Here is a 27,775-nt window from a genome sequence, read left to right as displayed (position 1 = left end):
TTACCTTCTAAGTTTAAAAAATATGAAATGGTCACGTATTATTAGGCTTATAGTAGTTATGGATTCCTTTTTGGATGTAGTTAATTACGATATGCTCAGAATATATTCAGATAGTAGAGCTTTAAAAGATGACTTAGATAACAACAGCAATTTGATAATGAGTATTTGAAAAAGTTGGGGGAAGAAAAGTGAGTTGTTACCTACACTGACTTTTTATTTCAGATACTTTTTTTTTACTTTATATGCTATTTGGTTATGTCACTATTAACATTATAGTCTAGATTGTTCCATGTTAAAATTACATTCTTCTTTGGCATCTTTGCCATTTTTGTCTAAATTAGGAATGTAAATATCTCCTGTTTAAACAAAATTCATCAAGCTTACAGATGGACTCCCCTTAATTCTACCTTACAGAAATAAATTACATGAGAAATATTGTTTATTAATTGTCTTCATTATATGTCGTTTTATGCCTGGATGTTGTATGTGTATGTTTTTTGTCCTCACCCTACCACCCAAGGTTAATTAGTGTCCTTTTAAAGATGAACCAGATGATTAATGTCCTTTTATTTTTCCTCCTGTATCTTATTTACCATAACAACTTAGTTTCCAGATTTCTTTATACCGTTTACAGTTCTGAGAGGCACAGAGTTTATAGTATTTGGCTGTATGGGAGATCCCTTAATTTTACACATTTTATACCTCTGTAATTCTGTCATCTTCTTGTCCACCTGGCCTCAAATGCCATCTATTTAAAATTGAGAATGGAGTACATTTTCCTTTTTTTTCTCTTATTTTTAAATTCAATCATAGCAAGAATCCTGAGGGCAGTTTATCACATTATGAAATACAGACAGCCCTGCAAACCACCTACTTATTATATTTTCTTTCTTTTTCCCCTTAAGCACAGAGGCATATCTGTCTTTATTTGTTTTTCTAGGCAGACAGCCTTGGTTCCTCTTGGCCTCTCTTCCAGATGCACTCGCTGGATACCCTCGTAATGGAAAGCAGCAATAATGCAGGGAAGTTGCCCTGCAGCATAATTGAGCCTAGTTTTCAAGATCGGGTTAGGCTTATTCACTTATTAGATTTGTGTCTCTGAAGGGTTCAAGAGTAGGAGTCCCCGGAGTCCTTGGAAGTACCCTAGTAATTGGTGGCCCTGATATTTGAAACCTTTGTGTATTTTTTGGTTAACGCTCCTGTTCTTGGCTGCTGCCAGCCACACAGTATTTATTTTTAGAGAAATTTTTCATTGGAACAGAAAATTATGGCTGTGATGGAGTCATGACTCTGTGACTTAGCAAATTGATAAAAGGATAAAAGCACAGCAGAGACAAACAGGGTCAGGGTCTGGTATAATGGCCCCTCCCCTTTCTTTATGATGCTCATCATCAGTTACCCTGTGTTGATTCTGATAGAGGACTATAAAGTGAAACCTATAGGGAATTTGTCATTCTGAAATGAAAGCTAATGTAATTAGTACCAATTAAAGTACATTTAGTAAATTGGATTTAATCTTAATTAAGCCTGCATAATGTTGCCAATTTTTAACAATTATGTTTGAGAACATAATTAATTTAAATTTGGGTAACTGAGTAAATAGCATTAGTCTGGTAAAATTAGTTGATTTTTTTTTTTTTTAAAGAGGAACTCAGTGACATGACATAGACTAAGAGGATAAAATACGAATCTAATTTCTTGTAATCTTTAGTAGGATCGATAGAGCTGAGCAGATGAAGTTGGAAAAAAAACCCAGAAAAGTTAGAGAGGGGTGTCGTAGGCTCTAATGTGTTCCAGCATGAAAGTGAAGTTGACAAATGGAACATGGTTAGAAATGGCACATATTTTATTGTGATGCCTTCATAATGGGATTTTTAAAAGTGAAAGAACATTGGCTTTTATTCCCTAAGGATTTCCCTTAGTGTGGGGTGTTTGTTCTGATTGGGACAGTTGACCCACCAGTTAGTTGTTACTATTTTTGCTGATTGTTCTCTTTGTAAATATAGTGTGGCTTCTAAATGGGTCAGTGACCACGGACGGAACAGGGTGATGCATGTAGTTGATAACATTGCTAAATGATACTTGCTCCCAACCTTCACCTGTAATGCTGTAATTAAAGAAGAATGCCCAGATTAAATCTGACAGCAGTAGTTACCACTTTAAAAAGTGAATATTGGATGTAGATTAGGAATACTATGTAGTATGTGAATTCAACTTAACAGGTATTGTAACTGAAGATGAATATACATTTTGAGCATATCTCGTGACCTCATAGTTAATATTATGTAATCCGAAGCTCTCTGCTTTTAAAAAAATTTGGCTTGGTATTTGAATTTTAGAAATTAGAACATTTTTAGAAATCCGCAATACTTACAACCTAAAAGACCGAGTACTGCATGTTTATATATACATGTTTGTTTATATGTGTGTGTGTGTATATATATGTGCATGCATGTATATATGTATATACCTAAAATTATTATTTTTTTGCATGAGAGCAAGAAAACTCCTGTTTCACTCCAAGCCATGTAAATTTTATTATGAGACTTGGGCCACAACCATTTGAGTGCTGCTAAAATATTAATTGAATAGAAATGAAAGGGCCTTGCCAGCTGATAGGATATCATAATCATAGCCTCTCTGGTCGATGGTAAATGATGATAAATGACATTAGGAACCTTTTAGCAAACTGTAATAACTACAAGGAGGGAAGCAGTATGGATTTGCATTATATCTGATACCCTCTAGTACCAAGTGGATTGCCAATACTGCTTGTTTAGCATTTTCTAAGGGCAATAGGATATTGATTTCTGACTTACAAGGAACAGCTCTATTTTCACCATTGAAAAGTATTGCAGGTTGTTAAGAAGAAATTGACTTGAAGAGGCCGACTGCTGCCCATCATGGAGCAAATAAAGCAAAACTGCCGAAGCATGGTGGAGCAGCGAGACGGGCCCTCAGCAATTTGTTGCTATTAATTTACCATGCTCGACAGCAAATCAATCGGCATCTACTTCATCTGCTGTAGAAAATGCTGTCCAAGGCAGATAAAAGACTCGGCATGGTACAGAGAATAGACTGGATTGGCCAAAAGGAGGCTGCAGTTAATGTGTAAATAAGTGAAATCAAGGCCAGAGTTGCAGAGGAAGCTGTTGTTAATTAGGTTGCTGCCTTTTCGTGAACTATTTTAGAAAGCAGCTGAGGATTTGGAGAGTAGAAAGAGATTTATTGAGGTTAAAGTAATATATGACTGGCATGACATTCCAGCCTTGAATGTACTTAATTCTAGGGTGCAGTAAATTTATTTGGGGACAGTGATTGCAATGGAAGTAAGTTTGTTTAAAGTTCTGTTTAGATCAGATTTCCCATAAGAAAACTTTTGTGCATTACTAATTTCTTGCACATCTCCTATCTTAGATGGTAATGCTTAGATTTGGAGGAATAGGTGCAGGAGTAGGTGTTTGAGAATGTAGGCAAAAACGTGTCTTTTGTATTCTTAGGCAGTGACTATGTTTTTCAGAAAAGGATATGATTGAACTCTTGAATAATAATGAAAGTGAACTATTTTCAGAGTTGGGATGTTTTAGCTGATAGTAATAAACCAATGAAAATTTTACTGACAGAACTTTTTTTGCTGTATAAATATTGGGAAATAATCTAGAGGGGCCGAACAGTGGGTAGATACTACTGGAACAGCTCAGAGATTACAAATGAAATTTTGATGACTGAAAGAGCTCCATATGCAATTAGGAGATCGTGTGTGTGCATAAGGGAGAGGAGTTATTTGTGTTTTTCTTTGTGTTTTTCATTGAGATTTAAAACCACCTTTACTAATTTAAGATTAGTTATCCTTTGATAGTATTCCGCCACTCCAATTTGGACATTTCTGGGATACAGAGCCAACTTAAGCTCTGTCTAGCAAATCAAGATATATATGTAGATTTTAAGTTATATATATATATATATATATATATATATATATATGTATATTTTTTTTGTTGTTGTTGTTGCAAAACTGAGGATCTAGCTAGCATTAGGACTGGTCCCAGTGAGTTGTTTTACTTGTCACAGGACCTTTAAAAGAAGCAGATCTGACTGAGAAGATTTCACCTGTTGGGATATGTGCATAATTAGGAGTGTTTTCTGCGTGGCATGGGGTGGGTTTCCTCTTTTTCTCTTCTTGCATATTGGGTTCTCATTTTCTCTTTCTTGAGGTCTGAGTATCTGAATATGTTTGACTTACAGCAGTGATTATGTAGTGGAATTGGAATTTCCTTCTAATGGAAGTGAATGTTTATTAAATATCTGGTATGAGCTTACCACTGACCTGGGCACATTGCCAAAATTCTTAAATTCTCACAATGATCCTAAGAAAGGGATTATGTCCAATAAAAGGTGATTAGACAGGATCAGATCTGCACAGGGTGATACAGATATTAGGTGTAGAGGATTCAGGACCTCCCATAAATTTACCTGGGAGGATATCTCCTATGACAGGGGTCCCCGTTACTCAGTCCGTGGACTGGTACAAGTGTGTGGCCTGTTAGAAACAGGGATGCACAGCAGCAGGTGAGCATCAGGCATACAAGCGAGGCTTCATGTGTATTTGCAGCCACTCCCCAGCGCTAGCATCACCACCTCAGCTCCACCTCAGATCATCAGGCATTAGATTCTCATAGGAGCACCTGTTGCCAAAGATATTGGGGACCACTCTTGGAGATGGGTCTGCACTGGGTTGGAGATTCAGCCCCAATTCATTATTGGAATGGGCAACCCTGTGAGAGGCTAGGATAGTCCTTGGATTTGTCCTTGAGTCACTGAACTTCAGACTTGTACTTTAACTCTTGGAGTATTGAAATAGTCTCTGCAGCTCTATCTAGATTGAGTTAGGGTCTGAAGGCTTGGCCTGGATTCTCCATCCAAACTGCTCTTAGTGGATGAGAAGGCAGGGTTTGCTTTCCTTCACTCAAGAGTCTCCCCCAGATGGGGCCAGGAGAGCTGTTTGCTTATGATCTGATTTGCTTCCTCCCTGGGCGACCTATTTCTTATATGTTTACAAACTTGCCTTTCCATTTAACTTTTATCTTTTCCTTGTGGCTTCTAAAACTGCCTGAAGACAGGGGGCTGTTGTTAATCACCATCCTGTGGGTTTTTGAAGGGGGAAGCTGGGAGGGGAAAATGTGATGTTCTGTGGCCTCTTTGTAGTTCAGAAAGAAGTTCTTAAATGCAGGAAATCACACGCAACTCAAACTTTTAAATGAAGGCAAATGTTTTGCTTTTACTGTTAAAAAATTTTCTTTGCAGCATTCAAACAAAAGGATATTTCCTTCTCACTGCCCCTTTCTACTGGTATTGTTTATTTTTGTTTTTCGTTTTGCTGGGCAGAGTGCTTTGTGTCTTAAGTAATATCTCTGAGTTGAGTTGGACTAATGAATTGATGAATGAGAAGAGTCTAGGTACTGTTGTAGCCTCAGTGAAATCTAGATAGTGCAGTCATGGGCCTGTTTTTACATTCTTTATTTCACTTTTCCTTTCCTAGAATTTTTTTTTTTTTTTTTTTTGTGCTGTAGAGTAGGTAAAGTCAATTGGGAATTAAACGTTTGAAATGTGTACTTAGAAGTTGTGTTTATTTTTAATGAGAACGTTTTTATTGCCTTTGATGTGACTGGATAGTCTGGTTTATCACTTCAGGACAGAACTAATGTATTTGATGGCTGTCAAATGAGAAAGGGATGTGACATTTAGAAGGTACTTTCCTTTAACCCTCCCCACACCTTCTCTTCGAAAATGCTTAACACTCCAGCAGTGGTAGCACATCCAGTGGTCTTGCGGCTAAAGTATCATCAGTTTCATGAGCATGGCTGTGGGAGAGAAGGAGGAGGCAGAACTTTTAGGTGCGGGCAACTGAGTATTTACACTGATAATGACAGTTTGCAAGGCTTAAGACTTGTTTGGAGTAAGTGCACTGCAAACAGAGTTCGTGAAATTATTGCTCTAAGAGGGAAGGGCCTCAGAAATTATAGTCAAGGCAAAAATTGAAGTTGTTTTGACTTTGCCTTAGTAACAGCTGTCTGTGGTAGTTATTTTATATCTGTAAAGAGGAATTTAGCTGGCATTCATCAACGCAAATCTGTATACCCTTTCTGTTTTCATTGGACTTGACCCAGTGTTTATGCTAAGCTCTTGCTATTTTTCTACCACCAAGCCAAAACTTTCCTTAGAGTGTGTAACCTGTACTCTATCCAGGGGGACTAAGGTCAAGGTGTGGATTTTCTTAGCTGGATTGTGAAAGAAGCAGAAGAGAAATACTCCCTGAAAACACCTAAGTACTTTCTTCTCTGGTGAGTGGATCATTTTGTCATTTGTGAGGATTTTGCCCACAAATATTTCACAGTTTGTATTGTGAAGGGAGCTTGTGTTTCATGGAAAGAAAGGATGACTACTGTCCTGGTGCAGGGCTTGGGCTCCATCCACAACCTGATTGGCTATGGTGTTCCTTGGATCTTGAAATGACCTAGTGCTTGCAGCATCTTAAGCAGTGATAGGTTGAGGTCAGATGAATATTGACTTTCCGATTATTTTTAGAAGTTTATTTCACTTACTATTACTGTTCTAATTAGGATTCTGTTCTTATTTTCTAAGTACATATTCTGCTTCTGAAGGTCTGTGGATTATTTTGGTTAAAGAATTTGAAAGTTCAAAGAAATAAAATGGAAAAAGAATAGTAATCATAGAAATTATGAGCACTAGTACTCTTTACAGAGAGCTTAAGGCATTTTATATTCGACTTAATCTTCCTGATGTTCTTGTAAAGCAAGTAGTAAGCTTGAATCCACGTATTTATTTAAATAGCTTCTGTCGGTGCAGTACCCGACAGTTTGCCAAGCAGTGTCATTCCACTGGCCTTCTTGAACAGATGACACAGAGGCTTAAGGGCTTAAGAGACTAGTCCAGTGTCACAGTACTGGAGGGTCACCATGCAGGCGGGGAGACCAGGCTTCACATAGGCCTGCGAAAGGCAAGAGGTCGCATAGCCAGAGTTCCTGGCAGAAAAGGAGATCAGTTTTTTGACTTCCTTTTCAGGGCTTTCTTCACTGACCACTGTGTTTCCAGAGTGCTTGTTTCAGTGATGTTCTTGACTATGCAGCATGAGGAGCAAGGGGGTACTAGTGGCAGTTTAGATGTTACAGTGTCATCTCTAGTTAGAGATCTGATCTATGTGTGTGTCTGAGTACAGAGCCTTCCTCTTTTCCTCTACCCTGCCAATATCTGGAGCTTGCCCAAAGGGAAACTAGGAAACAAATTAAAATATGAAGCCTAGATGCCTTTAGCAAAATGCTTAATAAAACTGGCCGTTCCTCCATTCCTAAAGTATGCCATACAAATACACTATACTGTAAACTTGTTTTTTGCCAGTCTCTCCTTCCCGATCGAATATAAGCTCCACGGAAACAGGGGTGTTTATTGTTCTCTGTAGTTTTCCCCAGTGCCGAAAATAGTGCCTTTCACACAGTAGGTGCTCATGAAATAATTGGTGAATGAGGAAGTGCTTGCATTCAGATCAAGCTAGCCAAGAATATGTGCAATTTAATATTCTTAAGGGCATGTATAGGTTGCAGGATAACAAAATGCAGAACTTCCAAGCCTAGATAGGTCTGTGGTTCCTACTTGCTAAGTTTGTGGAAAAATGATAGAAAGGGGAAGTAAAAGCAACTGAGCATGCTGTGCCTTTCAGGCGCATGTTAGGCTCGTTGAAGTAGAATATATTTATTTTAGCATGTGGATTCCGCCTTTTTAAAGATGCAAACATGAATCCTTTCTAACTGAATTTAAAATTCACTTTGAACACTCTGTCACTAGTCAAAGTGTATACAAAAAAATTCTTGTACTGTTAATAGGTTAGTATGTATGTGGTTTGAGTGAGTGTGGGGAGATACTGATCTTAACTACCCTATAGTGAGTTTAGCTAATTTCCCTCCAAATCAGTAAAAATGCAAGCTTCTAGTTCTTCATAAGGGACAAGGAACTTGAAGTTATCTTAGGGTTTTTTCTGTTTTTGTTGTTATTGTTTATTTTTTAGTAGAGATGTGATAGTGTTGTTGAAAGAATAATAATAACAGACATTACAATAAGTGATTTTGGAGAGCTTATTATACCAGTAATGTTTTACTTATTCTACAACAACCTTATAAGACAATAGTATTATTATTTTCATTTTATATATATATGAGAAGGCTGAGACATAGAGAAATTAAATAACTTCTTGCAGTCAGCCAGCCAGCAAAATTGGTCCTGGGTTTGAGTCAAGTTCAGATCACTGTGTAATAGACTTTTTCCACCATAGTCCAGGTGCTATGTTTGGAATACTGTACTATCAGCATACTCTGCTACCTCTCCCAAAATACTTGATTGAATCTGGACATTCAGATTCTAGTTCTGACCTTGGCAATAACTGGCTATGTGATAATTGCTGAGTATCTTCACTTCTCATGACTGCTTTTCTCAGCTTAAAATTAGAGCACAAGTGAATACCAATATCTCTTTCAGCTCCTTCAGTTTAAGATGACTGTTTGGTTTTAGTTTGTTCTTTTTTATAACTCATTGAACAGGATTGAGACTTCCTATCACTTCTTTTTAGTTTCAGAAAGTCCCCTTTAACACCTATTTTCAGAGGGTTTTTTTTAGTCCAAAAATTAAGCTAATGAAGCTAGGAATAGAAATGGATATATGTATGTACATACGTAGTAGTTTATATTTCACCAGGTGCTTTCTCATTATTTTATTTAAGCCCTGATAATGTTGCTGAAGCATTACCCTCATCCTCTGGATGAATAAAACTAAGATATTAAATGACAAAGTCTCACAGTTAATTAGTAGATGGTACAGAATTTACTGATTCTCTCAGGACCACCATTCAGGCTAAAGTAATGTTGATGCAGAACTAGAATAGTTATTGTGAAATGTAATAAAAAGGTACATGTGTATGTATGTGTGCATATATATAATATAATGCCAGACAATACACTAAGTGCTTCAGATGTATTACTTTGTTGAATTCATAACCCTTTGAGGAAGGGATCTGGTTGATCTCATTATGTATGAGGAAACTAAGGTAAAGAGAAGCTAAGAAATTTGCCCAGTTGCAGAGTGGGGATTCACTCCTAGGCTGTCTGGGTTCAGAGCCTACGTTCTGAACCATTGGTAATAATCTACCACCTAAGTGACCATTTTAATATGGTAAGCCCGTTTCATTTTTATTTTTAAAATATATGTAGTGATGTACAGGCCGCTGTGTTCTGTACATAGCGAGCTTAAATGTTATAATAGTAGGTCTCCTTTTAGGTATATATTTGTATCAGAAAAATACTTTTCGAATTATTAGATTAGCAAGTTCTTTGCTGCTTGTCCTTTTTGAGACCTGTGGTATGGAAGGGAGTAGTCTTCTCATTAACTAAAGCTTTTTCCAACTAGCTGTCCCGCCCCTGCACTCTGCATGGGCAGTCTTGTTCTGGCTCTGCTTCACCAGCCATACAAGTGGAAGGAACACTTTATTGATAAGTGGAGGTAGCTTTGGTCTTCAGATTCAGTTTTTAATTAGTAAAACAATTCCTTTTTTTTTTTTTTTTTTTTGCCTCGAGACTTTTTACTGCTGTAACTGTTGATTAGAAGTATGATTTGGGGGGAGTTTTTCAGTCAGGGGTGCAGAGCCATGCACATGGCCATGAATTAGTCAGAGAAAAATAGCGTGTGTGTGTGTGTATACACACACACACACACACACACATACATACATATACATATATATATATTTGTGTGTGTTTGTGAGAGACAATGAGAGAGAGAGAGAGAGAGAGAGAGAGAGAGAGATTGAGAGAGAGAAAGAAAGAACAAGTACACAGCTGGCTCATGGCTTGATGACCACAAGCCTGTAGATATTTTTGTACTTCTGATCATGAAATTTTTAAAAAAGTCACAGTACCTTTTATAACCATATGGGAATATCCAGAGGACTGGAAAACCATTGAGTACCTACCCGGGGTGAGAATGGGATTAGGGGTCATTGGCTGGATTTTAAAGGATCCACATAGTCCTTCAACTTATATGCAAAATCGACTGCCTTTATTGGTGGGAGAAAAGTCGATAACACTCACTGATCCAGTGAGGAAACTGGGACCTAAACAAAAGAGTTTGAGAATTATTTTTTAGAGCAGCGGTCTCAAATCAGGACAGTTACTTTCTCCCAAAAATCTTTGGAAGTGTGCAGATAATTTCTGATCATCATGACTTAGAGGTGTTACTGGTATCTAATGCATAGAAGCCAAGAATCAGCCTTGTCTGGCTTCTAGTTAATTATGTCATTTCTAGAGAACCTATAAAACTATAGTTGTTTTTTGAGGTTTTCTCTTTCTCATGATGATGAGCGGAGTGGAGTTGGTGGTAGTAGGTTCTTATTACAGGTTAAGAATGAGATTACACTATCTTCTGTAACCCTCTTTTCCCTAAAGAAGGGAGAGTGATAGACTTTTGTATTGCAACTGTTGAACTAGCAGAAATGTCTTGCTTTAATTGACACCCAGTTATCCTGGCTACGCATTGAAAGCCTCAGAATTAGTCTTAGTTCTTTTATAGGAAACAACTTTTCAGAAGTGTTGTTCTTTATAGGCCTTCCTTTGTCTGTGATGAACACTTTCGGGTACCTGAGCCAGTCTCCTGCACACCCAGGTGGTTAGACCCAAAATGTATGTGAGAGACTGGGCCACCCGAGAATTCAAAATGACACCTTGGTCTGATTTGCCCCAATGGAGAAATCAGGGCAGATCTTGCTGCAAAATAGACCTTCTGCTCTTTCACTTAACTTCATGGTTAGCTCAGAGTGCATTGTGCTTGTCTTTGTCCAGTCTTGATCACATTGTAATAAGTAAACAAAATGGAACCTCGAGTTTTCTAAGTAACCTATGAGTCCAGAACATGGGTTCATTTTGTTTTTGAATGTGTAGGCAGTCATTAGAGAACCTGTTTTACTTGCTTGAACATTTTTTTGGCTACGTTGGGAAAAACAAAATGCTTCTTTGCGTTTCTTAATGGAGAAATTGTGTACTGCAAAATTCCAGTGAGCCCTTCTTAGAACTTTCACCTTTATGTAAGTTCCAGAAATGTGGAGATGACAGCGCTACTTCCTTGTTAGCCTTTTTCTTACATTTACGAGGTTTCAGATTTAGGAGAGGCCGAGTCAGGCATAGTAGATTTATGTACCAAAACCATGCTTTTTAATATGGCAGCTCATTTCCAGATGCTTGATATGGCTGGCCTAGGAAGAAGGCCCAAGGCCCATAGTTAGAACATATTTTAATCAGATCTAAGTAGAGCTCATAGGATTTCCTTATACTCTAAGCAAGAACTCTCAGGATATTTTGCATCAGTGTGGATGCATAGAGATAAAGATCTGTTGAGATCTTTGTTGGATTTGGATTGTGAGGTGGAAGGTATTCATGTCAGCTTCCTAGGTTAGATTTATAAATCCTACTTTTTCTTTAATACTCACTTTTACAGTTTATAGGCATGTATTTGCCACCTTTTGTTTGTTTGAGGTTCACCCCCCAAATTAACTTTCTAAATGGAAATATTTAGCTTCTCAAACAGAAATATCTAGAATTGGACCTACAAAGGTTAAGAAGATTATAACCTAAAAACTTAAACCTGAAAAAGAACTAAATCATTCTTTTTCTAAAGAAGAGTTTGTATTCTTTAGTGGGAGAGTTACTTGGTAAAGAGAGGGTAGCTCTGGGCACCTCAGATGGAAGGCAAATGCTATGTTGGCTTTTTAATCATTCATTCAACAAATGCTAATTAACCTCATATTATGCACAAGGTGCTTTGAGAACTAGAGAGTTATGAAGGGTATAATACTTGCTTCCATGGAGATTCTAGTCTTTTTATGGCATTTGGACTAGTGTGAACAGTACAAGGCACAGATGTGGTGATGGCACTGTTGTGACGTAAGAATAAGAAGAGGAAGTCTTTCTGGTAGGAGCAATTAAGGATGCTGTTACTGAGGATATAGAGACATTTTAGTGGGACCTCGGAAGAGGGAGTCACTTAGGCAGGAAGAAAGGAAGCGGGAGGATTCCAAGTAGAAGCCACAGAGGTAGGAAAATGCTGTGCATATTCAGGCTCTGGTTAGCATTTCCACCTTGGTTTCCTGATAGAGGAGAGAATGGTTAAGGAGGTAGGTTTGGGATACATTATAATAGGTCTTGAATGCAAATTCTAGTATGTGGGTTTTTGAAGGAAAGCAAAGGGAAGATTAAGCAGACAGTAGGGAAGGGACTATGCCTATTTGCTTAATTCTCAGCAGCTAATATGGAGCCTGATAGCAAATGTTCAGTAAATATTGGTTAAAGTGATTTGAGTGAAGAGGAACATGACTGGATAAGGACAGGGTTGAGGAGGTGACGTGCGGGCTGGAAAGGAATCAAAGTGACCCAGCAGCTCATTGGATGAGGGGTGTGGAAATGCATAGTAGAAAACCCTAATACAGTGACCTCTGCACACCACAGAATCATAGTCCTATTAGTAGAAAAAGAGACTTTGGAGGGGGAAACTTGGTCTTAATTATGCGTAGGGGGTGAGGTGCCTAGAGAGAAGAGAAAAGAGAGTGATAGGAGGAAGAGGAGGGAAAGAAAGTGAGTTTGTTGCTTTTCTACTGTCATTCTTCATATCAGCACCTTCCTTCATCTCATGCCAAATCTGCACTCCTCCCCAGAACCACTAGGATCCTTTTTCAGCAAGACCTGTATTTGTGCCTTTTTTCTGTACACGGGCCATAGTGGACTTTGCCAAGCAGCCCTTTGTGGGCAGTGGTTTTAGGAACTTAGGATTTTAAGGAGGGTATTCGATCTTTGTGTCAGTGTATGAGAGAGGATTTCTCTTCATCATTTTGCTTGATTACTGCCATTACCTTTATATAGATATAATAGTGGGAGTTTGCAAATTATGATTTTTTTTACTTTTTTCTTTTAAAGATTTTTTTAACATTAAAAATAGGCACAGAATCCTCTAAATTATTCATCAGCTATGGAAACTCTTTGCTCAATTCTTTTCTGTTTCTTTTTAATTTTTATATCATTTGGCCAAGAATTATAGATAGGTCAATGATTTCTTGTCCTTTCTGTGTTAAGAAATTTCATGTAAACATGAGGCTGAGTCCATAATTGTCTTGAGAAACTGCTGTATTTCAAAAGAAGTAGTTATTCTCAGTGTTCATTATATATGAGCTAACTACTGAAATTACAATGGATGCTTTCAGTCAATGTGAATTATATGTGTGGTTAATTTTCTTCCTTTTTTTCTAATATGAGGCATATCCTGTATTTTAAACTTTCTTCTTGCTAACCAATATCACCATTAAAAAAAAAACAAACTTTGCCCCTTTTAGACACTTGTCTTAAGCTGCTGTAGTTGAGTGAGAACAGCAATGATAGTAGGGAAAGTTAAGTAAACATGAAATTAAAAAGGCCATAGAGTACATTTTGGTAAACCAAAATATTGCTTGGTGGCATGAAGCCACAGATCCATTCCAAAAAAAAAAAAAATGCGGAAATGTGGTTTTGCTGTCTGTCATGCAGTCTGTTTCAACTGTTAGAAACATACGTTGTTCTATGGGTATTTTTTTCAAGTCTAACCGCAGCTTTTAATTTCCTTCACTCCACCCACAGCTCCCACCACACACCCATGTACCTACTGCTAATTTATGGGCAGTTTAAATGTAATGACATAATCATCAACCACCAAAGGGTCAGCAGTTGGGACAAAAGTTTCTTGTCTTAGGTGTGCTAAGTATCAGTTCTCTGCTTTTGGAAACTCTTAGAATCAAAACACAGTGATAGTCCTTGTTTTTGGATTTTTCAATCTAAGTTAAATTGAGGTCTTTAAAAAGTAGTTTTGAAGTGCTTTTATTTTTGCTCGAAAAAGTTGCATATGAACATTAAAGAAATTTTAGAAAGAAAAAGAATCACTTAGGGTCCTCCTACCACTCTGACCTAACTGCCGACCTAGGCAGGAGCCAAACAAAGGCTGAAGTTTCAAGGTCTGTCTGTCTGTCTCTCCTTCACTCCCCACCTCCCTTCTTTCCCCCCTACCCCCCAGTTGTGCTGTAACTGAGGGAGAATTATGCCCTCCATCCCATGTTGAAAAAAAGATCAGGGTTAAAAGGGTAGTACATAAAATAACATGAATGTTTTTATTTCTCTTAAAAGTATAAAAGTACAACACAGTATACAGGAAAATGAAACCTTAGATCTTTTAATTTTGATTTATTGGTAATAGCTTCTTTAACCTTTTTTTTGGTGGGTATTTTCTAGGATCTGTTCTTAATTCAACCAGTAACTTTCTGTGGTCTTGGTAAATTATTTAACTTTTCTGAGTCTCAGTTCCTCATCCATATTCATAAAAGAAGGTATAGGACCAGATCAGAATGCTGGTTTCTGGGTCCCCTAACCTGGGACCTAGGCATCAGTATTTTTCAGTAAGCTCCAGAGGTAATTCTAATGTGCAGCAGGATTGAGAGCTAGTGAACAAGAGCAGTGTTTCTCAAACTTTTAATGTGCATGGAAGCCACTGGGGATTATGTTAAAATCTGATTCTGTTTCTGCAGGTCTGGAGTAGTGCCTGATAGTCTCTATTTCTAATGATCAGGTGATTCCGATGCTGCTGTCCACTGACCACATTTTGAGTAGCAAGCAGCCAAAGAATCTCCAAACTTTCTTCTATTTCTATGTTATTTCTTATTTCTATGATGTAGTTTATGTAGTGTATGGGAATCCATGTGCTGCTTGAATGAGACCCCCGATTTAGGATGTCAAGATTGATACATAGTGTACATAATCTCTCATTGCATCTCAGAACAATTCAGCAAATTCTAGTAATTTTAATGGTGCCTTGCTTTAGGTAGCCTGACTGAGCACCAACTGGTGACTGATGGGTTGGTACATTGCTACAAAGAAGAGGGGTACTTTTTATTTCTCCCTCCTCTGCTCACTGAGACTTCACTCTCATAGGTATTTACCCTTCCAAATTCTGTCTCTTTTCAGCCTTCAGTGGCTCTCCTGCCCATATTGACTTCTAATTCCTGAATAATGTTTTTGCTAAATGGGCAGAAAGAATCATGAAGTAGTACATTTTATTTTAATTTGGTTTCTCATTTGAGAACGTTCTCCGTAGGAAATTTATTAAATGTAAGTTAGAGTGAACAAAACTCCAATTTTGAATTGTATATTGTGTGGGAGAAACACAAACATTTTTAAGCTGTAATGTTTTTCATGCTGTTCTTTAACCTTGCTACTTTAGAAGTATGAAAATACTGTTTATAACTGTATTTTTTGTAGTTGTTGTAGTTCAGCAACAGACTAGCAGGCAGCATGATTGAGCAGGAAGACCCCTAACTGGGGTGTCTACAGAACTGATTTCTAGGCCTTCACGTACCTTTCCATAGTTAAGTTTAATTGCGAATACTTAGTTTCTCTGTGTAAACCAGGCAGAGAGGATCCTGGAATGCACTATCTAATAGGGCTGTGTTGGATAATTCCGTTGCCCTGAAGGATTATACCTATCACCTCTTATAAAGTCTCAGAGAGTAAGAATACTGTTTGTGATTTAGATGTGTTGCTTTAGGGCAGTGCTACTCAGTGTGGTCTGTGGACTGCTGCAGGTCTGTCAACTGATTTTTAAAGGTGGGCAGTACAATAAGGAGTTTGTACCAGACAATAAATCAGTGTATGTCTTCTTTTGAGACAAATGTTTTTATTGCAAATAAACAAACAAACCAAAGAATTAAAAACCCCACCTACCTGGACTAAACAGCAGCTGATTGATTTAATTCTGGCAAAGTCTATTACTTTCTTGCTGATGAATTTCAATATGGGGATTGGGGATTGAGTACTTTTAGTAGCACTGTTTTAGAAAATTTAATCAAAATTTTATTAGGGTTTTATAAATTAGGAATTTGAAGTTCATAAAATAATGTAAAATGTATTTTAAAAAATAAAGCTAAGTTCAAAAGCAAGTTAGGTTGAAGTTAATCAAGTTCAAGATGGAAAGGACATGTCAAGGCAGTTGACAAAGGTTCACAAGTAGGAAGCTCTAAGAGACACTGTTGTTCGTGCTTTGGTTAATGTAAAACGTTTACATTCTTTGGAGTACTTATTTCTTAATAGCTTGCCTTAGAATTTTTTTTTTCCCATTTCACCATCTACCTAATGGAAAGCACATATTTCTATAAGTCCCACATAATTGTTATTCTAAAATCTTAAATTGCAAGAAGCTTCGAAATTAAGCCTGACTTCCCCTCTACCTCTTTCTCTCTCCCCCTAGCCTGCTATTCTTTACTCTTTACCACTCAATAAATTTACTGCGTCCAGGGCAAGTATCTGTTTACCAAGAAAAGAGGAAGCGAGATCCTTTGCCAGTAGTGAAACAAATACTGAGAATGTCTTTCTGGGTCATAGTTCAAGACAGTGGAGAAATAGCAAATTTTTTGAGGCTCAGCCTCACTTCTCTTTCCAGTAATTTGGGAGGCACTGTCCTACTATCCTCAGTCATTACTATGCCAGTGAGTCTGCCCCACCCCATCCCAGTAAGGAATGCCTTCTTAATGGAGAGATAGGAAGAGCCTTTAAGCTTGAATCAATACTTAACAACACAGCTACTCAATTTGTAGTACTAGCTAATCTCAGTTCTGTGTTAGAACAGAACTATTTACCTTAAGGGATTTCATTCATAAGTCTACCTCCATAAATATTTCTGCCAGCCAGATATAGGGCAGCTATTATTCTTCCCATTTCTTGAAGAAATGGAAACCCAAATCACTTAGGGGTTTACATATCATGGTTCAGCCGAATTAGTAATGAGAGAGTCAACCTGGGAATTGGTACTCCACAGTTGTATCATTCACAGTATCTGGTGTGTGTTTCAGAATGTTTTGTCACTTGAGTCTGGAGTCTTCCTTCACCTTTCTGTAACTGTCCCCCAGAACAAACCTTGAAATCAGCCTGGTGACTTCCCTATTTTAATGACTGGTAGCACCATATCCAGACCTTAAGCATTGGAATTATGGATTTCTTACTTCCTCTCATTGTGCAAATCTAGGGGAGTCACGATGAGCTGTTGATTCTCCCTGTGCAGCACGTCTCCTTTCCTCACCCCCACCATCACTCTTATCAGACCTTTGTTATACCTGGACTGCTGAGCTGATCTCCTGGCTGGTGGCTGTGTCTGTAGCCTTTGCCTTCCTCTGCTCCCTTATCTGGGCTTAAGGAGCTCAGAGTATATACTTCTGTATCTACTCATATTGGGTCATTCTTTAGGAAATCCAGCCAGTATTTCCAAAATGCTTTTATCTTCTTCTCTGCTCCTTTTAACCTTTACATAGGTAATTTTGTCCACTCTATTAAGTAGGTGAATCTCCCATTTTTTCTATAGCCTGGATGTCGCCTCTGAGACCATTGTATGAAACTGGGAACTCACAGGTACTTAAACTCAGCATGTCCTAAAAATGACATTCTCCCCCACAACCCCATGGTCCATACTCTCTCTCAGGAAATGCCAATAGTATCCACCCAATTTCTCAAGCCAGAAACCCAGAGGCAGGTGATAATTCTTTTTTCCTCTCACTCTTCAGCCTCACTCAGTCAATCATCTGGTCTCTTGGAATCTACTCCCAGTTAACACCTGCATTTGTGTACTTTTCTCCAGCTATCTGAACATGGTCAATTACTTAACTACTTTACTCTTCCTTGGCTTTATCTGTAAAATGATGAGAAAGGTAATCCTCTTAAAATTATTCCGAGTTTGAAAGTGTCTAGCACAGAAGAAGCTTTCCATGAATTTGAGGATGAGAGTGAGGATGATGGACAACCTTAGCCACCATATTAAGGTGATTCTCACTATGAATCATCAGTTACCTTCTAACTAGTCTAACTAGGTAGAGATCATCCCAGTATACTAGGCTGTTCTGAATCTGCTTCTTCAGCCTCAACTTGTGCTGTCACTGTTCCTTTTCACTTGTCTCATTTGTCCAATATGAATAGCTCACACTTATGCAGTATCCTGATCCTGTTCGGAATGTCTTCGCCCTTTTCCTTGCCCTTCTTTGTCTCGTAGACTCACTTCACCCTTAATTACTCAAGGAAACAAGAGTCCTCTATTAGGCATTTAAAAATACCCTACATTTAGTTTTTTTGTCTTTCGTTTTTCAGTGTTGTCTCATTGGCTAGATTTGGGGCTCTATAAATTCTGTCTTGTTTCCCTACTCTTTTCTCAGACTGTAATACAGTGCCTGACAGTATAGTAGACAGTTATTGAAAACTGTGGCTCACATGTTGCTCTTTCCCCAAAACCACGGAAATGACTTTAGCCAGAAGGAGTTTCTGCCACCTTCACTCTTGCATTTCTAGGGCTCCTCTGTGTACCACCTAGGTACCACGTGGTTTCTGTTACTGTGCTTATTTCCATTTACTCTTTTACCGTACTAGATTATAAACAACACTTCAGGGGCCCAGATCAATTAGGTATTCACTGCTGTTTCTACCATAGCTGCCAGCTTAGGGTAGTAGTGAATGAATGAGCTTATATCTGAAAGTGTCTTGTTGAATTTCCTAAGTCTGTGGTGCTATGGGAATTCTTGTTGTTTTTATTCTGAAATTATCTTTCATTCTCCATCTTTCCTCTTGTGGTATGTTTTGTGGTTATAAATCTCTTCCGTCCTTCCACAGCCACTCAAATATAATCAGTGCCAAGAAAGGGGGGTGGAGGGCAGAAATTCACTGGAGTGTCTTAACCTCTTGTCTGGTATTTATCATAGCTTTCTTGGAAATTGTCCTTGATAGGTCCTTGCCGCCTTCCAAATAAAGTTCAAGCTCTTTAGCATGGCATTCAAGACCTTCCATAGTCAGACCTCAGCAAACCCTTTCTGCCCTTATTTTTCACCGTTTTTTATTGCATGCATCCTGTGCTCTAGCCTAATGGTTTGCAATCCTGCCTATATATTAGAATCGCTTGGGGGATCTCTTAAATAAAATACAGGGTTCTACCCTCTAAGAGTTTGAGTTCATTGGTCTGGGCTAATGCCTGGGCATTGGTGTTTGTGGAAGATCCACTAATAATGCTAGTGTAAAGCCAGGGCTGGAAGCCATTGACTAGCCCAATGTTTTCCATAAAATATAATCTCTAAGAGTTTGAGAAGAAAGGGTAAGAAAGAAACCTATTTAAGTTCCCTGAGGTCATTTGGTCAGGAAGCTCTTTATGTATACAATACCTGTTAATAACATGTACATTTACATGTCTTTGGGCCATGCTGCTTTCAGCCACATCTCAGCTTTTAAGTCACTTTTCTATGAAGTCCTTCCTCGATTTTGTCTAAACCATACTCACCTGCTGCCCCAGCCTTCTCTCTTAGATCCTTCATTTTATCTCCTTAGCATTTTTCAGTATCTGAAATTCCTCTTTATGTACTTAACATATTTGTTTCTGTCTCCCACCCCTATGTTGTGAACTCTGACAATAGGGATTTACTTGTCTTGTTCATCCCTGTATCTTCATTCAGCACCTAAAATAGGCCTGATAAATAGTAAGTACTTAATAAATATTTGTTGAATAGACATGGTTTTGGTTTTTTAAAATGTCAATGTTTTTTAAATATTTTAAGCTGCCTGCACAATATAAGTAAAAGCTTGAAATACATTTTAAAAGTAACTAGGAATACAGGAGCAAAAATAGATGACAATTGTTTCCTATACCTTTAATTTTCTTAACCTGCCTAATAAAGTATTAAGAAGAAAGCTAGCAGAAGTAGATGTGAGCCTGATTGTAGAGAAAATGCTACTTCTCTGATTATAGAGAGCTTTCAGTCATATGGAACATCTTTCTTTTTTAATTTCTTAACCAGCCTGTCGTAGGCGGCTTCTCCCAATGTACAGGGATTACAACTATGTGAGTCATTAAAAGGGTTTGGGTGAGGAATCAGTGAGCATTAGTGGGTATTTGTGGGATATGCTGCATCAACGACCAAAAAAAAAAAAAAAAAAAAAAAAAACCTTCCATAAAAACAAGCAAGGAATTAGTAGATTCTAAGTAAAAACTCTAATTACTAGAACCCTCCTGTAGGAGTATTCCAACAGATTTGTCAGGGATGGTGAGGAGGCCTTTTATGTATCCTAATCCAGTCATAGGATGTGGAACTGCAGCAATTCCTGGACCTTGTACGGAAGGGATTTGAATGACATGTTCTTTCTCTCCAAAGCCTCATGCTACAGTTGTTTCTGTGGTTCCACAAGCCTGGCCCTTGCTGTCCAGGCATTGAGCAGTATTGATATGTCTGAACTGGGCCTGCTTGTGTGGTCATGTGTATAATTCCTGTGACTTGCTATACCTCAGATTATCAGGAACTTGCTCTTTCACAGAGATGCCGGTGCATGGCTAGGGCCTTTCCTTGGGCTGTTGGACTTCTCCCACTGATTCACTCTGGAGATACCATTGTGGAGATTTATCATGAAAGCATACAAGTACCGTTCCAGTGTGCTGTCTTAATAGTTATCCCAGTTCTGGTGGTTCAGGAGATCCCTATCTGGTGTGAGTAATCTCAGGAAAAAGGTTGAATGGCATCTCCTTTATTGTATTTCTAAAATAATCTTTTAAAACATGTCTTACAAAAGTTTCACAATAGTAGCTTTAATTTACTTACCGGTCAGGAATTGTCCAGAGTGAATTCGCATTTCTTTTGGAGAATCAATGTGATTACTTACTATTTTTTTTTAAAATAGCTTGACATCCTAAATGACAGAGAAGATGTCTGTTGGGAAGGTAAACACACCAAATCAGGGTATAAGCAGGTCTTGCTCTAAGTATTCACAAACAATTTCAGCATGCTTGCAAAAGATTTTAGGAGATTCCAAACTACCTAAACCTGAACCTGCAGTATTTTGAGTCCCCTCTACATAATGGGCACTGGGGCTACAGACAAAGATATCTTTGCTCTCATTGACCCAGCATTCTTTGGAACCTTGCAACTCAGGGTATATGGCCTGTTGGACCCACAGCATTAGTATCACCTTGTAATTTATTAGAAGTGTAGACTCTCAGACCAGACTCCAGGCCGGATTTTAACAAGACTTCCACTTGATTATGTGCACATTAAAGTTTGAGAAGTACTAGTCTAGTTCATGAAAACAAAAAAACATGTCAGCTTATTTCAGATGATTATAAATACTGTGAAGAAAAAAGTATCGTGGGTCATAGGGACTGGATGAAGGAGTCATAGAGGATGGTGAATGAAGGTATCTGAGGAGGTGTCCTGTGGGCTGAGACTGAAATGATGAGTAGGGAATAGCTGAGGAAAGACCTGGGGAAGGCAGTTCCAGGTGGGAGGACTCTCCATCTTTGCCATGATTTGTTCACTCCAGCCTTTTTTGATGCAAGGGTCAGACCTTTGCTTCTTCCCAGGGCCTATGTATTCACTTGTCTGCTGTGTCTGGACCTGGTTGGTAATAGAAATGCTTGGACAAGCAGTAAGAGTACAAACAGAAGAGCAAAATTTTGGTTTTAATGAGAGCTGGCTCTTTATCAAAGCAAGAACACAATCTAAGAGGACAGAAGAGTATCTTGGCAGTGATGGCTTCAAAGAGCTGAAATTTGATATAATTGGGAGGAAGAAGGCCAATAGAGGCTGTGCTAGAATTGAAAGGACAAGAGGAAAGGAAATGTTGAGAAATGTGGATATAGATGAAGCTTTGATGAAAAATGACAGAGAGAGAGAGAGAGAGAGAGAGAGAGAGAGAGAGAGAGAGAGAGAACGAGAACGAGAACGAACCAGGAAGTCTTTAGCCTAAATAAGAGAAAAGACAGAAATATAGCATAGCTTTCAGTATATGGTGTCGTTGCTTTCCTGGTATCCTTGATGAGAACTTGGTAAGAAGTTAGTGTTTCTCTTTTTCTTTTTTGGTTTTAATCTAATATCCAAAGTTCCTTTGTCTTTAGGTATTTCTCACATACATTTTAATCATGTAAATCAGTGGTCACTAACCTTTTTGGCACCAAGGACCAGTTCTCCTATGAGAACCTAATGCCTGATGATCTGAAGTGGAGCTGAGGCAGTGATGACTGGCTCTGGGAAGTGGCTGCAAATACAGCTAAAACCTTGCTGCCGCCACTCACTGCTAGGTGTGCAGCCCAGTTCCTAACAGGCCATGGACTGGACTGGTACCAGTCTGTGGTCAGGGGTTTGAGGACTCCTAATGTAGATTATGTTGGGAAAAATCCAGGTGAATTGATCTTCACCCACTAGGAATATTTGCACAAGGAATATTTGTACCTTTCATTCACTCTGGAGAAGTATCAGAAGCTTAACTATGAATTAGCATTCAAAGGCACTTGTATATTTATGTCAGTAGGAAAGAGTAGAGGGGAAAAAAGAGAGAGGTTCAGAGGCAAAAAGGGAGAGAAAGATGAGAAGAGAAGAGAAATCACTAAGTAGCTGCCAGGGTTAGCCTAGGAGTGCTAGGAAATAAGCACTTGTAAAACTCGGGTGTCTTAGTACTCAGAGTAATTAGTGTTTCTGACCAGTCCTACCTTGTTCTGTGAAGGTCGAAGTTAAGCTCCATGGAGAAGATCATTGTCTTTCCCTACTCATGACATCCCACTTTCCCTCCCGTTTTTTTAACATTTTCCCTACTTGTCCCCTCCCCCCAGCAGAGTATAACCGTGATTACTTTGGTTACATTGTTTTTTAGATTTGAGAACTGAAATGATTTGACCTTGTAGGAGTAACTGGACATCAGGAACAATGATCATCATTCTCACCCTTGTTAATATATCACTCTTACTATTTGGAGCACATTTTAAAAACAATTATCAGAGACCAGAAGATATAGGTATGATAATAGGCAAATATCTGGGATTTCCCTTAAAAACCTTAAGTTCAAAAGCACTTTTTTCTAACCATTGTGAAAATGTTTCAGTAAAATACCACATCATCTTTGGGGACAGATTGGAATAGTTGCATGAAATGAAGGTGTACTAAGACACTCTGGGAAAGTACCTAGTCATATGTGCTCCTTCTGTAGTACCTGTATATTTTGTTAGGACAAACAAATGGAGCACTTCAGTGTATACAGTTAGCTGAACTGCACACCGGGTACTTTAGCACACTTAGCATGCAGGAAGGGAGCATAAACATGAGCTCTAAACACAAAGCAGATGGACATTGCTTGATATATTAACATCAGAATCATGCTTTAGTTAAATTCCTGGCTCACAGGGGGGATAATAAATGGTTGAACATTGACACTTTCATGTCATCTAGGTATGGTCTCAAGGTAATAGTAGTTGAGTTCTCTGTAGACAGTACCTCTTTCTTGTTAGACTAAGTGGGATAATAAGAGCTTGTAAAAAGATACTTTGCACACACACAAAAAGTCTTGGTAGTTTGAATCAGTTCTTTAGGGAACTAATAGAGGTCCTGTTAACATGATTCTATATGTGGTTATCACTTCATTTTTATTGCTTTATTAAGCAATATAAAATATTTTGTGCAAAATAATCAAGTGAACGAAAGTAAAATTTAGACACCTAGTTTACCAACATGCTAGCAGTGCTAACAATACTTTTGATCTAAAACTCTAAGCCTTATTCCAGTTGGGCTTTTTGTCGTTTTTTTTTTTTTTTTTTAACACATAAAATTAGTTTTATTTATTACATGTTTTTTTCTCTTGTAATGTTTAATTTTAATGACAAGATAAAAACTGACTTGTCAGTTTAGAGGAACAGTACTTCTTGAATATTTTTCCTTATGTTTAGTCTGGATTTTTATTAAGTTAGTAAGAGTTTAGTCCCTTGACTTTTTAAACTAGGTGCAGGCAGTATCAGTACCAGAAGTTGTACTGTTTCTCAGAAAATCTGGAACAGATTGATGAACAAATCAAGATAATTTGTTTTCTGATCTAAATAAAATTACAATCTTGGTTCCATAGTGGTAAAAGGAGTGTGAAGGAGAGGGTTGCAAGATTTACTTGTACTTCAAAAAGGATTTCAGACAGAATAAGAAGGAATTTTTCTTCACTTTTAACAAAGCCTTTATATATAATGGGTGTTATGTTCTTGATAAACACATAATAAAATAGATTCATCTTTGAGGAAAGTTGTTGGCAAAGAAACTTCTGTAAAAAAATTGTGAAAAATTATTCAAGAATGTTTTTCTGAAACTATAATTTTTATTTTTTTCTTGATTGGCTGCTGAAATGGTTTTCTAATAATGTTTTATTCTGTTTTATTTCTATAATACTATGTAATAATGTTCCTGTTTTAACGAGAGGTTAAAAATTGCAAGAAACATTTTTTAAAACCAACCATTGTTTTTGATACATCTCTTTGGTTACCAAAATACATTCATCTGTACTTTCAAGTTTATTATGTGGTTAAAGTAAAATTTGTTTAATTTTTAAAGGAAATCATAAAGGCAGAAATAATCTAAATAAAAATTCGAATTTATTATATTAGGACTATTATATGAGGGCATGTAATTCAGTTCAAGTGTAGCTTTAACTAGTTTTTTGTTTTACTTAAATGACTAATGTAATGTAAAGAAAAAATATTTTTGATATCGTGTGCTCTAGTATTTGTTACTTTTTTAATTAAGTGATTGAATTGTGGTATTCTTAAATGCATAGCATTGCTTTCCTGTGATGCAAGGTAGTTAATAAATTTTCCAATAGCTCTCGAGTTGGAGTATGAAGAAAAAAAGGGATAAAGTTTCTTCTCTCTGTTTTTCTGTTTCATTACTAACCAGTCATTCTACTAGTCCATTGGCCATCACTACTTTGGAGTTAGCTTGTCAGCATTCATGTGCCAGATGACATTTCATAGAATGCATTTTTTTAAAGCTAATATTTTGCTCGAAGGAAAGGAGGAGGAAATAGAATGGTAGTGAGTTGAGAGTGGGAAAATATGTGTGTAACTTATTTTTTTAATGAATCTTTTGATGGATAGAGGAAGATGTAATCTATGCCAAAAATTATTAATATATTTGACAAACTATGGCTGCAAAAGCAATCTTACTGTTATGTCGACATGAACAATTGTTCTTTTGTTGGGGCTGTTAATGCTATATCGTAGGCATCTGAAGATAATAGTTAGCAGTGTCCATAAACCATTGAATACTATAATAACATCCAGTAACCCTAACAGCTATATTTCAGAATCTCTGTTTAAAAGGGCTATATCTGTGAATGTACTTGCTCAGGGATGCATGAGCCACATCACCTATAAATTTGATTGGAAGCTACAGTGCTGGCATAGGCTGATGGATAGCAGATTAGAGCCCTGATTAACCATGTGATTCGAAGACTGAGAATATATTGTCTAAGCATGATTCATCAGACGCAATCAGAATTTCAAGTGGTCAGATGAAATTCAAATGTGTATTGTGGCTTTTTGTCCCCTGGTGCTTTTCCTCCTAGGTTGCCTTTTTCTTTCCCTCTCTTTCCCCAAAGCTGAAAAATACTTCTTTGATGAATCTGCTCCTTACCCTAAAGCTGTCTGTCTGTTATTCATCAGAAAGCAGGTCGCAGTTCAGTGAGCAGAAGAAAAGATTTTAATAGAAGCTGTGCCAAGGGCTGTAATGCATCATTTTAGGGCCCTAATTACATTACAATGACAAATATCAATGGTGACAACAGCAATAACCTACATCCTTTAATGGCTGTGCTGGAAAAGGAGTTTGGGCCCCACGCCATTAGATTAGACTCAGTTTCAAAACATAGGCCATTAGAACTGTGTGTCCACAGTATTATTGGCTGATCACTGAAGCCCAGTGGAAAGGCCTGTAAATAAATGATGCCTCCCTAAAGCTGAGTCCTGTGGGACAAAAGAAGCAAAATTAGATGACCATGGAAGCAGCAGTGTTTCCGAGGCAACTTTAGCTTTCAAAGTGAGGAATGACCTGCTTAATTTTATGAAATCACACACACACACATCCCACCCCCCTACCCCCCTGCTGCCAATTAGCCTGACCATGAAAATCCATTGGCATGACAACTTAAAGAAATTAAGAAGTCTTTTAAACAAAAGGAGGCTTTTAAAGAAGGCAAGGCAAAAGTTTGGAAGGTTTCTGCCCCTCACCCCTTTCTGTTATCTATGTGTGTTAAATGGACATGACTAAATAAAACAACTTTTCTATATCTATTTTTGATACAGATTTTTTTAAAAAAAAATAGTTGCTCAGACTTAAAATAGCCTAGGTCCAAAATTAAAGAAGCCAAATAAATACAATACCTCTTGGTCTTTATTTTGCCAGTGGAGTAAGTTTTCTTAGAGTAGTTTTTATTGCCTAGATTATGTAGGCAAACTAAAGAACTCAGTTTTCTTATGTGCCCACACGTTTTTCAGCCCTCCTAGCAAGGGACTATTTTATTTATATAAACAACATAATGAGGAAAATATGCTTGGCAGATGGTTCTAAGCATTAGAATCATCAGTTTGGTCTGCCCCAAAGTGTCTCATTATCTTTTATTCTCTTTCCCTCCACCTCTCCCTACAAAAAGCTTAACAACCAAATGCCTTTGAGACACAGTGCTTTCAGTATGGTGAATGCTACTCTATTTTCTCAGCTCACACTGGAATTTCACCCTATAACCACTGTGGTATGTTCGTCCAGGTGGAGAGTGGTTTTTGGTGATTCCCATTGCAGCTTTTCATGGTGGTTTAAGCATTCTTAAAGGATAGCTAAATGCTCCACAGGGCCAGTGCAGTAAATTAAATCAGGTCAGCACAGTTGGGTCCTTATTCACTGCTGCCTGTTGGAGCTGAGTTTTTGTCCATCCTGTTAGGAATGCAGAACTGGAATGGAAAGCTTAGGTTTGAAACTTCATGGTGAATTTGTGTTTTCTCTTGGCTGGCAAAGTTTTTAAGGTGCTGGCATTTAAAAGCGAATAGCTACAAAGTCAGAAGGGTTGCTGATGAAATAAGGAAACCTAGATTGTACAAGTAGAGTCACTGTCATTCGATAATGACTTAGAAAGAAAATGCATTTTTGTCCTTTTATAAAATGAAGAACTGACCCTGGATGGAATTTATTTTAAGAATATCTGAAGAATAATAATTGCTTTATGTTTTCTGCCTCTCAAGACTTCTCTCCTTTTACTTACTCTATCATTAAAATGTAAGCTATTTTTTATATATTTGTATTAAAAATCCATGTGCTTACATATCACATGCCAAAGTCTATAAGGAGCCATCCGATAATACAAATTAAGGTGAATATTGATAAAGCTTTGTAGCATTTTAAATAAATCACAGTGGTGGCATTCCTTCCTCTCATTTCTTCCTTTTACTTTACTGTAACATCCTATTGTTAGGAAATTTCTATACTCAGAAAATTATTAGAGAATAATCTGTTATCTGACTTACTGGGACCTTTGTAGATCTGTAGTACAATGGTAACGGTCCCAGAGTTAATCTCCATATACATACAACTTGCTTTCTGCTAAGTATAGGAAGATTTTAGCATATTCTAAACCTCTGCATACAGAAAATCTTCGCAGGATGCACTTGGACATTTTTATGGTAGAAGAAAACATGCCATTCCTCAACAGTTTACAACTAAGGATCTGAATTAATCAACTTCTGGGGGTTAGTTGGGTGCTGTTATTTTGGGAGATTAGGGAGTTGATTGTAAAATCCCAGTGCCTGTGTTTAAAGGGAAGTCCACAGATGTAGAAATTCAACGAGTACT

At 37.7% G+C, this 27,775-nt stretch overlaps 1 protein-coding gene across 10 annotated transcripts in view; it reads left to right on the top strand.

Moving 5' to 3' along the window:
- LOC107503951 (transducin-like enhancer protein 4) overlaps window positions 1–27,775 on the top strand; it is a 135,755-nt gene that overhangs the window by 5,239 nt on the left and 102,741 nt on the right. The window contains exon 1 of one of the 10 annotated variants that reach the window (XM_016132800.2): window positions 3,992–6,341. The exons of 8 other annotated variants lie outside the window; for them this stretch is intronic. Coding sequence is in view for 1 of the 2 variants with exons in the window: in XM_016132801.2 (XP_015988287.1) it covers window positions 26,598–26,684 (87 nt within the window). In the remaining variant the exon portion in view is untranslated. Of the gene's footprint in view, window positions 1–3,991; window positions 6,342–9,845; window positions 26,685–27,775 lie in introns of those variants that run through there. One more of the 10 variants, XM_016132801.2, reaches the window with a different exon arrangement.

Source organism: Rousettus aegyptiacus, unplaced genomic scaffold (assembly GCF_014176215.1).
Source record: "Rousettus aegyptiacus isolate mRouAeg1 unplaced genomic scaffold, mRouAeg1.p scaffold_m13_p_3, whole genome shotgun sequence".
Taxonomy (NCBI): domain Eukaryota; kingdom Metazoa; phylum Chordata; class Mammalia; order Chiroptera; family Pteropodidae; genus Rousettus; species Rousettus aegyptiacus.
Note: the sequence above shows the minus strand (reverse complement) of the source record. Positions and strands in the feature narration are given on the sequence as shown.